This window comes from Nicrophorus vespilloides, unplaced genomic scaffold (genome assembly GCF_001412225.1).
Source record: "Nicrophorus vespilloides isolate i.1.1-1 unplaced genomic scaffold, Nicve_v1.0, whole genome shotgun sequence".
Classification (NCBI taxonomy): domain Eukaryota; kingdom Metazoa; phylum Arthropoda; class Insecta; order Coleoptera; family Silphidae; genus Nicrophorus; species Nicrophorus vespilloides.
In genome coordinates this window covers 28331-40459 of record NW_017095804.1, presented here as the reverse complement: position 1 = coordinate 40459, position 12129 = coordinate 28331, and the positions used below count along the sequence as shown (strand labels likewise).

At 28.5% G+C, this 12129-nt stretch overlaps 1 protein-coding gene across 1 annotated transcript; it reads left to right on the top strand.

The window, feature by feature from the left end:
- Nucleotides 1-749: 749 nt before the first annotated feature.
- LOC108564625 (metallophosphoesterase 1) lies at nt 750-2353 on the top strand. Its single transcript, XM_017923724.1, has 6 exons — nt 750-925; nt 995-1347; nt 1403-1569; nt 1628-1983; nt 2040-2154; nt 2223-2353. The coding sequence occupies exons 1-6, from the start codon at nt 827-829 to the stop codon at nt 2303-2305; spliced, it is 1173 nt and encodes a 390-aa protein (XP_017779213.1). The 5' UTR covers nt 750-826; the 3' UTR covers nt 2306-2353.
- The last annotated feature ends 9776 nt before the right edge of the window (nt 2354-12129 follow it).

The following is a 12129-nucleotide window of genomic DNA, read 5'->3' as shown; positions in this document are numbered from 1 at the left end:
TGCTCGTATCGTTTCGCAAAACGAGTGACGAGGGCAAGAGAAGAACTGTACTGTCAAAGAACATGAAAAAAAACAATAGTATATACATTTTGCCGATTTATGTACTTAAAAAATACTTTTTCATTACTTTGTTCATTCTTAGCTAAACTAAATTCTCGCTTTACGAGTCAAAATTATGAGCAGAAAGACCTATCATTCTTTGGATCAGTTGACTTTTTATTTTATTATTGTATTAAGGTTTTATTCTGTATTCTTGTTGTTGCAATAAATATTATTATTATATGTATAATAGTCAAATAGTCATTAAGAATGGTATTTCTTAATAATATATATGTTTTAGTATATTAAAGTTGGACGCTCTTCAAATTTTAGCAAATTAGTAAAATATTTTTTCACGAGTTATCTTTATAATCTCTCTTTTAGATCTCACAGGCATGATACAATTATAACATGAATAAATCTATTAAAACATAAAAACTATTATACAATTGGTATATATGCAACCAACAGTACAATAAAATAAGATAAAACACAGAAAGATAATGTTTTGACTGAATGATAATAATTTGAGATCAAATTGTATTTAATAATTATGTACTTTAAAACATAAATTCTATAATATTTAAATACTAAATCAATATAAATTAATGATAAGGTAAGGAACTGTAATTAAACTGCACTAAATATAGCTGATATAAAATTGTATGACATTTTATTCAAATTATATTTTGTCAAGGGAATTTGCGAATTACAATAAAATCAATGATGTTACGTTTAGTCCTTTAGTTATAATATTATCATTTTCATTGGGGGAAATCACATAATTATGAGGTTTAGTTTAAAATTCATGGTGAAAACTTTTGCTGCAATTTCATGTCTACTCATTTTCTTTGAGTTTATTGTGTATTATGTGGTTCAAGGCAAGGTAAATGCAATTTTATATACCTAATGATAGTGTATAGGTTATGTTTACATCCAAATGTATGTGTTTCAGTGTGAATATCCCAGATTAGATAAAACAAAAGAAGATCCCTCAGTAGTGTATTCCAATGAAGAACCTGTTAAGGTCATGGTCTTGGCTGACACTCACCTGTTGGGTTCAAGAAATGGACATTGGTTTGATAAATTACGCAGGGAATGGCAAATGCACAGATCCTTCCAGACTGCGATGCATTTACACAAACCAGATATTGTTTTCATATTGGGTGACTTAACTGACGAAGGCTCATTTTGTAATCCCAAAGAATTTGAGTATTATGTAAAGAGGTTTTACAGTTTATTTGCTGTTCCTGGTTCAACAAGCCTATATGTTACTGTGGGGAACCATGACATTGGTTTTCATTATCGGTACAACGTTTATAGTGTACATAATCTTTGGGTACTAATATGTGATTTATTTTAGAATAAATCCTTATTTAAATTTTAGATTTGAGGATGGTTTCAATACACCTCCAGTGAAGATAGTCACCATGAGAGGAAATCATTTTGTTCTAATCAACAGCATGGCTATGGAAGGAGATGGTTGCTTTTTATGTAAACCTGCCGAGAAAGAGCTTACTCATATAGAAAGTAATTGTTAGAATCATGTAAAATCAAGAGAGGATTTTCAATTATCTTTAAATTTTAGGAATTCTCAAATGCTCAAAGGATATTCATTATGGCAATTGCAGAAATATTACCAGATTAGAAAAATACAGCAAACCAATACTCATGCAGCATTTTCCATTATACAGACAGTCTGATATGGAGTGTAATGAACCTGATTCTGCACCACTTCCAATAAAGGCAGAGAAGTTTCAAGAGAGGAGAGAATGTCTGAGTCAAGAAGCAACAAATCAAGTCTTGGAACAAATTAGACCAAGACTGGCTATGTCTGGTCATACACATCATGGTTGTGTTAAACCTCTACCCAATGGGGAAGGAATGGAAGTTACCGTTCCGAGTTTCAGTTGGCGGAATAAAGAAAATCCTAGTTATTCATTGGTAATATTGAATATATAAATATAATCCAATAAGGAATTCACAGTGTATATTTGTAGTTAACGCTCACACCGAATAATTATGCCATATTTCGATGTGCGATGCCAAGGGAATCATCGGTTATCAGCGGTTATATGATGGGTGTGAGCTTAATAATTATATGGTGTATATACAGTATGTTCTCTCGGTCAAGGAAAATCAGGTGTAAACATTACTAATAGGTTTAGGCATTTCTTTTACAGATTCTGAGCATGAAACTGTCAATAGAGATGTAGATGAAGATTTTATTGCGTACAGCAAAAGTAACTTGAAAAAGTATTTTTAAATAAGATATATATATTAGATATTCCTTCCCAAAATAATATATGTGTATTTGCCAAATATTGTTTATTTGTTATTTATATTAATATTACGTTTTAATAAATGTTTATTAAGTTTTAATTTTGTAATTAATTACATATATATTTGATTATTAATATATTAATTCATTTCTTCGAATAAGAAAAAAATATTGTTTGCTAAAAACTAACGAAACCAGTTACCTCGACTTTCATCGATTCGTCTTTAACTTATTATAAAAATATTAATGGTTGATGGGTAAAATACTTGTTATGTAGTGGAAGTTTTGTAATTGGTTAAGACCACTTAATTTGAGGTTGAATCTGAAGATGTTTTTGTAATCTAATATAAAATGAACCACAAATACTATCCGAAATACACACACTCAATACAATAACTAGAATAAATCAACTAATTAACAAATATACATATATGCAGGGTCAGCCAACAAATACACAAAGTCAATATTAAAAATTATGTTGTTAGTGACTAAATAACTTACATAAATTCATTCAAAAATCATAACAAATATTTACATTTGGATTTTATTTATGATAATAAATGAAAATCTAATATAAAGTAGGGTTTCCAAAAATAAAGATTTGGAAATAAAGGGTAAACATAAAAGGAAGAAAAAATAATATTGAATGTTCCTTAATAAAACGAAAACCCTTTTTATTGCTGTAAAATTGATTTTTCTCTAATAGGATCAGTCTCGTATTGGACTACATGTGGTTCTTTTGCTATGAACCAAAAAAATAAATTGTAGGAAAAAGAAATCTAATCATTTCATTCCAAAGGAACTAAATGAATGCGATTTATTTGCAAAAAGAAAATATCTATCAAGGGCAGAGTAAATAGGGGACATATGCACTGCACTAAATTGGATTTTTAAGCTACAAAACAAGACTTGGAGTTTATCAGAAACTACATATAATTTATTTAATTGCATTTTAGTTATTATAGCCTGATGTTCCACACGTATATACAGTGGAACCTCGCTTAATGATAAATTCGCATAACGAGCAAAACAAATTGTAACAAAAAAAACAAATTGTAACAAAAATGCTCGTATCGTTTCGCAAAACGAGTGACGAGGGCAAGAGAAGTCCCAGATTATGCGTCTGCTACATCATTTTTCAAACTTGTGTTCAGATATAATGTATGATATTTTTTGTCCAAAGTTTATTAACCATTGCAGGAAAAGCCGCATAATTTTTCATGAGTATTTTTTTCGTATAGAACACATTATCGTATTTTACATTAATTTATATGGGAAAATTGTTTCCCTTAACGAGTGTTTCGCGTTACGACTAAGATTATGCTTATTAACCAAGGTTCCACTGTAAAAATTTGCAGAAGAGGAGTTACAACATTTATTCGATAATCATTATAAAGGGACAGAAAGACTTGAGGCACTTGATGTTTTTTGTTTGATTATTCATATTGTATCAAAATGGTATTTTTTATGTAACTGTTACAATCTTTTCTTAAAAAAAGTCTATCTTCAAATGAGATGATCTTCAGAGATGTTTAATTAACAATTTGTGGTTGATGAGATGATTCTGAACAAGAGTCGATTTGTCTCAAGCCAGATTTTTTTAACAAAAAAACCCTATTCTTTAAGGAATTGCCCGAACACTATAAATATTCGTGTTATTATTGTATTTGCGCTAAAGTAAACACATATACTTGTGTAGAAGGGTTTTACTCTTTGTTTTCATGGAACAAAATGGAAATCCGTAATAAATATAAAGGGGGAATAGAAGGTAGAAAAAGCGTAGTACGTAAATGTGTCCGACTCGCATTTACCTTTTTTTCTACAGAACCGAAAGCGACGCAGGAACAAAACGTATAAGAATTGTGTACATTCGCGGATAAACGAAAATCCTATTTGGGAGGTAGGATGGGGTCATAAGGACCCTAGATTCGGAGAGCACCTGAAAGAAATTCGATAAGTCGGTACTGTCTTGAAATGCGCCCCACAACGCTTTTTCTTTATGGCCATTTGTGTAATTCCCGTGCACGTTTCAGTCATTGAATGCGGTCAGAATGTATTATTATGGTTGGAACACGAAGGTTTTGATCCGCTTACAAACTTATCAGTTGCATTGGTATTTATTTTGGGCGGAGTGGAGTTTATCAAAAGGAAAATTAAGCTACTTGTATTGATTTCATTTATATACATTTAATTATAAGAAGATTAAAATAAAATAACATTAGCAATGTTTGATGAATATAAAAAAGGGTAATATTTTGAGTAAAGGACGTTTATTATTCAGTGACCCGTCAAACAACGTGAACAACATGCGCATTTTATCGGACGATGCATGATGCAACAATGGGGCACGTAATCCTAACCATAATCTTGTTATAGCCCATTGACACCCCTAGCAGATAGATTAGTCATGAGGGATAAGTGTGATGCGGTCAGGAAAGGCCGAATCCTCGAAACACATCCATTTTACAACGCCACCTCTGTCTATCCACCCCGAAAGCAAACCCGTGTCCACGGAGGCATAAGAACTCTTAGAACAGTACTCATGCCCCAATAAATTATCGCAGTTTTTGTTTAACTCAGAATTCACTTTAGCGTGATTAATATTTCATTTCAAATTGCTGAAATTAATAATAACATTTATTGCGCATGTAGTTAATAGTCAAGGCTAGGTTTAGTCTAGGACTGCTCATAATAATTTGACATTGATATATTAACTCAAATTCGCTATTAATTTTATTGAATGAAAGATTTAAAACTTCTCTACATAGAGCTATATAACTATTTAGAGTAATTTTGTGTACTGTCTCATGGAATATTGTAAAGTATAAAAATCAAAACTGGATTAATGAATAGGATGCGTTGCGCGAAATTTCTTTGTTAAGCATTTGCTTAAAAATCCTGGCCACAATGGGTACACGTTCTTTCGTAAAGAAAATTAAATTCTTTTTACTTAACTTATAATACAATTTTAAAATATTTATTTTTCGTAACATATTAATTGGTCAAATATTTTGATCTTTTTATTTATTTAAATTTTAGTCTTAAATTGACTTTTACTGCTTTTTTCTTTTTCATTTAACAATCTTATTTAGACATTTAACATTTTTTTCAACGAGAACTTCTTTATTTTCGTCTTCATTTTCTTTGTTTTAAATCCTCCACTGAACAACCATCATGATCTGCCTTCAATAAATTTCTAACATCCTCTTCATTAGAAACCTATTGATTGAGCCATCTGGATAACTTCATTTTATTTGATGTTATCTTCTTTTTCAGTACATCATTTGGCTATATTTTGCGCCAAACTACAAAGCCTTAATTTTATTTTTAATATGCTTTTTTGATGATCATTAACTAAAGGCGAAATAAAAGTATATATTAGAGATTGATGCAGCGACCAAACTCCACAGAATGCTTAGAAAAAAAAACTCACGAACACATTAGTCTTATTTTAAATTTAGACATCACTAACACTAACTCAAAAGCTATAGAAGTTTCATCCGAAAAAAAAACATATCACAACAAAAAGAAAACAACTGGGACTGACAGTAACAACCTGTGCTAAAAATAAACTTTTAATATATCTCTTCTCATGAAAAAATCTATTGAATCTTAAAGAAAGGTAGCCGATGGAAGCACTGTTTTTATTTAAATATTTGAAACATTTTTTATATTTTGCATAATTTCTTCAATGTTCAGGAAATATGAATTCTTCTCAATGGAAATATTTATGAACTTGCTTTTGGCCGCAAATAACTGTAATTAGTATAACAGGCGAAATTTATGCTATTATTTTAGTAACTTTTAGCCTTTTGGTCATAATTGTGAATAATAAAAATGTTTAATCATATTTTAAATGTTAATATTTTTATCACTAGATAATTCATGGCAAATTATCCAATTAATATAAAAATATATAAATTGTACAAGGTTGGCCAAAAATGAAATTTTGCATGATTAATTCTAAGGGTTCATTTTAAGTTAATATTAAATATAACACTCGTTCGCGACTTCTGGGCGATAATAAAAAAAAACGCAAAAATGTTCAATACTATAAATATTTATCACAACTCTAGGCTATTAATGATTATTAAATGAATATATATTTAATAATTAATTAACGGACAGAAAGGCCTATGGTCAATAGACCTATGTATGAGTTTATATTTTGGTTATTTCTTGCAATAAATATTATTATTATTAATTAATTATATAGTATTCCTGATTGGACACAATCAATATCAAATTAAATTACAATTAATTATAAATTAACTAAACAAAGTACATTAATCAATAATTTAATTATGAAACGAATGCTTATTATTTTTTTTACAAGTAATATTTGTGATTGGATAAAATGCAATTATTTCCAAGCAGCATTTATGTTTTGTGTATGTTTATGGAGGTGTAAAATCAAACAGTGAAACATAAATGAACGCACAAATATAAAAACACGGCTGTCGTTGGGAGGCAGAGCCATTAGTCTGAGGGGTTACGTGAAATATACCTTTTGTACAATGCATACAATGAGAAATCACCCTCCTCCGCCACCCAATCTCCTTGCGCTATCTTTCTTTAAATGATACCTTGCAAACCTCTACTATATTTTTGTTTAATGGACAGAACGGTCTACGATGTGCATTTATTACATTTATCTTCATTTATGATCGTTTGGAACAGTTTTATTTTATATACAAACAGAGGATGAAATTAATATTTGTTGGTGAAACAATACTTGGTGATCAATCTTTGCTAAATGGTGAAAATAAATAAAAGTATTTATAATAGTTTCAGTAACAATTGGATAAATATAAAACAATATCAATAATGATGAGCACTGTAAAAAATAATAACACTTAAATGCAAAATATAATCCGGAAATATAATTTTGCTTACATTTTTGTATTGTAATTGTAGTGTCTTGTGTTTCATCGGATGTAATATAGTAGTTAACATACATTTACTTCATTAATAAATTAAAATAGATTTTATTTAAAATATTTTAAGTAATTCCTTTATAATCCTAACATCCTGACTAGACTTCTTTGTTTTTGTATTAGACAGCAATGTGTCTTATACAAATACAATAAGGTAATATGCTGATGTTCTGGTGATGAATTGGTCCAGCAACCAATCTCCACGTGGGACTAATTACTTGGGGTTGGATTGGCAAGAAAAAAAATAAATAGCATTTTGTTTGGAGAAAGTATTTAAAAGTTTAAGGTCATTTATAACAAAAAGAAAATTAAAACAAAAATGCAAAAACGAACATTTTCAACATATTTTACTTTTTTATTTTCGTAAAACCAAGAAAACTGATAAGGACCACAAAGAAAAAGTTTATGATATTGATTGTTTATCAGAATACATGTGTTACAATTGGTTTAAAAAAATAACTAACATTCTGGTCGACCTACTAAAGTTTATGCTGACCAAATCAAAGTTATAATTGAATTGGATCGTCATATAACTATGCAAGAGTGTGATTCACTTAACGAATCAATATTTGCAATACCTATTTAAAATGCAATGAAATTGTCACTTTTTTTTAAACAAATTCATTTTTCATTACAAGTGAATGAAAAATTGATCATCTACAATAACATCAATCGAAAACGATTATGATCGAAGCATGATGAACCAGCACAATTCACATCGAAAGCTGAATTGTTTATGATTATGCTATCAATTTGTTGGCATTGTGTATTTTGAGCTGCAAGGAATCAAACAATCAATTCAGATGTTTACTGTCAAAGAAAAATTTAACAAAACAATCCAAATCCTCACACATCTTTGGTAACTCGAGGAAAATTTCTGGAGCTTGGTTGGGAAATAATGTCACATTTCGCATATAGACCATTTGTTTCAAAGTTTTCAATACTCTTTGAATGGTAAAATTTTAACTAATTATGATGACCTGAAATCGCACTTGGTCCAGATTTTGCTGTTAATGACCAGCAGCTTTATGAGAGCGAAGTTGTCAGAAAGATAACAAAAGGTCATCGAACAAAATGGAAAATATATAATTGATTAAAGTTTATTCTTTGTATACAAAAAAAGTTTTTGTGTTTACACCAAAAAACCGAACGTACAATTGGTACGTATGCGGTAGATACGTTCCACAGGAAAACGCATAAAAATCGCACAAAAAAGGACTAGACACACGTATAAAAATAAAGGATACGTTCCATATTTTTTTTTAAAGAAAAATATAATCTTAACATAATCGTTCTAAATTTATACGGAAAAATTCAGAATTTTTTTAAGAAAGTTAATCTTCACATTTTTTTCTTTAGAATTATTGTCGCTATATGAGAGTGTTAGGCATAATTTGAGAACTGGTTCGAAATAACTTTCATCACTAGATGAGATAGTCAGCATATCAGATCTATGTCCTGAAGATAATGATTCTTCACAAGTAAAATTAGTCTCAACTTCGCATGTTGATTTTTTCCCTTTGACAATATAATCAGTGATTAAACTTTGCGATGGCTTTGCTATTTTTTTTGGACAATTCCCGATATCCAGAAATGCAATTGTGAAGCTCGCGTTAAAACTTGAATGCTTGTTCAGAATTATCATTTTTTTGATGAAATGGTTTGCCAATTTGTGTCAAAATGACCTAAAGTAGTTATTTAAAAAAAAAATGCTATATACTCACGAGCACAATAAGTTAAAATTAATTATTTGTATCGGTTATTTGAACAGATTTAGTTTGAATTCACCATTTTTTCTGTGATTATGTTTAGTTTGAAGATTTAATTTCCTTTTTTTATAGAATGCATTGATTTCATTAATAGTTTTTTTTCGTGTTTTTTTTTGCAAACTTTTGTACATTTAAATTGTAACTAATAGCAAAAAGGCTTAGATGGATGGCTTAAGATAAATAAATATATATAAATATTAGTTATTCAAACAATTTTACATAATAAACCTTAACTGATTAAGAACATTCCAAATTACGTCAACTATTTTTAACTTATTATTTCAAATATTTCTGCACTATATTTACATAATTGCTTACGTCGGTGAATATATTATATTTAGATACCATAAAATGACTTTCGTCTAGATGCAAAATTGATATTCTGCGTGTGCCATAAGGTTTCGATCGGTTTCAACACACGTGTCCACTTAATTCAACCACGTGTATTCGTTAATAAATCCCAAACGAGAATGTTTTCAAATCAGTCATATACCGAAAAAAAAATCTAATATATTGCTGATAATTAAATCAAAAAAACTCATCTGTCTGTAAATCTAAAGCATGCGCGAGAAAAAACCATTAAATAATCGTTTTTTTTTGTAATTTCTTCTGTTTCCATTTTTTACATTCATAAAATGCGCATAAAAATATCAAAGACTAAAAGCATATTAAACTTTTAAATGCGTAATAAATATAATATTAAAGTTCATATAAACGCCTTCGCTTTATTTGCTTTTTATTCAATATAGTAAATATATTTACGGTCACATAAAGTATTCAAGAAAAACCGACAGTAAAATCTCCATTGATTCCTAATTTTTATTATTTATTACGTACATATTTATTCCTATTTTAAACTCAAAAAATATTGTTTACTAATATTCCAGATAAAATATGTTCCCTACTTTTAGTTTATTATATAATAATTTATAAATTATTTTCTTATTTGTATTTGTAATTTTTAACATACATTTATATATTTTTAACATATTGCCACGCGGAGTGTTTTTGGCTGTCATATATTAAATTTGACAATCATTCTGTTTAATTGAATAAGACTACATCCATACGTTGTATAGACCCGCACTATTCTAGGTTTCGTCAATATACCGCACTGTTTGAAACCGAACTAATCAATTACTTTACAACTGCATCAAATTAATTAAAGGGCGATTATAAATATTGCTTATTGAGATCTTTTGCCCGTCTTTTTGCCGCACTCTATATTAGTTATAAATTTATCGTAAGTACGTTTTTATTATTATATTTTAATAATATGATAAGACTCGTTGTCAACTGTATATTCTTATTTATTTTTTTAATCTAAATGTATCCAACGAACAAGGAGAACATTTTACTGTGGAAATAAAAAAATATTGTCTGCTAATATTAGACTTGTGGGGGGCCGCAAATGCGACTTTATATCCTTGCCAGTTGGTGGGTAACAAAATAAATGGGACCTATAGATAACATTTGGAAGCCCACTTTTCGATGTTAAAAAGTGAGTATATTTTTAACATTACAATGACCTGTAAAGAATTGATTTTTGTAAATGTATTATTTATTATTATTAAATTTTAGAGTAATTTACTTAACGGTAGTTTTTAATCAAATTCGAAAAGTAAAGTTGAAGTCATTTTCAGTAATTTCATATTAAAATAAAACTATATAAATATGAGTAAATTAAAATTTTAATATTAGTTATTTGATAAGTACTTTAAATAATGCCCAGTTTTTCATATTGATATGTTACGATTCAAAAACAACAAAAGAAACAAGAAATAATTTCATGATTGATTAATGAACCTAAACTATATTAATTTGCTGATATTTTAAGTAGAATTATTTCAGATTATTTATCAAATAGATATTTTTAAGTTTATTTTGAAAGATAATTGTTATGATTATTTGATTTTGATATTTAATAGATGTCACTTCGATCTTCCTTTACAAGTAAGTTGCACGTAGCTTTGTTTGCAACTGTTAGTTTAAGGTCAAGTACAAACACGAACATTTTCAAAATATTTTACTTTTTTATTTCCGCAAAGGCAAGAAAGCTGTTGATACTCACAAAAGGAAGATGTGAAGTTTATGGTGTTGATTAAACTTACATGTCAGAATTAGTTTCAAAATATCCGTTTTAGAGATTTTTAATTAAAACATGACCAACGGTCAGTTTTTTTACTGTTAAGTACCAGAAGTTCTATGGGCGAGGAATCATGAAATTGCCAGAAAGATGGCTGTAATTAATATTGAATATAACAACCAAACGTTTTATAATCTTATACGGTTTTTAAGTAAATTCTGTACATTTAATAAGTTGTATTCAATAAAACTACTGAAGCTACATTGATCGTTAATTTAATTTGTACAGAAAGAATGTCGACTTTTATTATATTAATTGTCTTTTTCGAGCTTCGAGATTTCTGCTAAAATAGTGAAGTTGCAAAACACATATTGTGTGTGTAAAGCTGAGCGACAACTAAAGTTGAATGTGGTTGTGGTATTGCTGGAGTTTATGTGGCATTAATGTTATGGTTCAAGGTCGATCTGCAATGCTGCATAGCAGACTATATAACTATCATTATTTTTATATAAACAATACTTATAATATACCATACATATACCATATATAATATAAAAATAACCTATTTTACTTTTATATGAGTATAATGATTTTTTTAAACAGATTTTAAATAATCTCAACTATAGATTATGGATGCATTTACAGTTATACTATGATTAACTAATTTTTTAAATAAAAAATACTATATTATAATATATACGTTCCTTCGTAAAGAAAATGAATAGCATTTTGTTGAACAAAGAATAGTTTTTTCAAAAAAAAATTATGCTTTTTTTCTTTTATTTAACAATTGATTCTACGGAGTTACTGCATATTTACTGATCATTGAACAATAAGATTTATTCCTGAATGTTATATATTAAATATTTACTCAATAACATTTTTTTTTGGATTGAATTTGGGTTGCTACTAAAGTTTTCTAATTCTTTCACTGATAATCCATAATCTTCATTGACATTTTCTAAACCTTTTGATTGAGATGTGAATTACTCCTTTTAGTAGAATTTATGGCAATAT

Coding starts and splice junctions, on each gene's coding strand:
- LOC108564625 (XM_017923724.1), top strand. CDS start 827: ATGAGGTTTAGTTTAAAATTCATGGTGAAAACTTTTGCTGCAATTTCA. Junction 1,348..1,402: donor GACATTGGTTTTCATTATCG/GTACAACGTTTA, acceptor GATTTATTTTAG/AATAAATCCTTATTTAAATT. Junction 1,984..2,039: donor AAAATCCTAGTTATTCATTG/GTAATATTGAAT, acceptor GTATATTTGTAG/TTAACGCTCACACCGAATAA.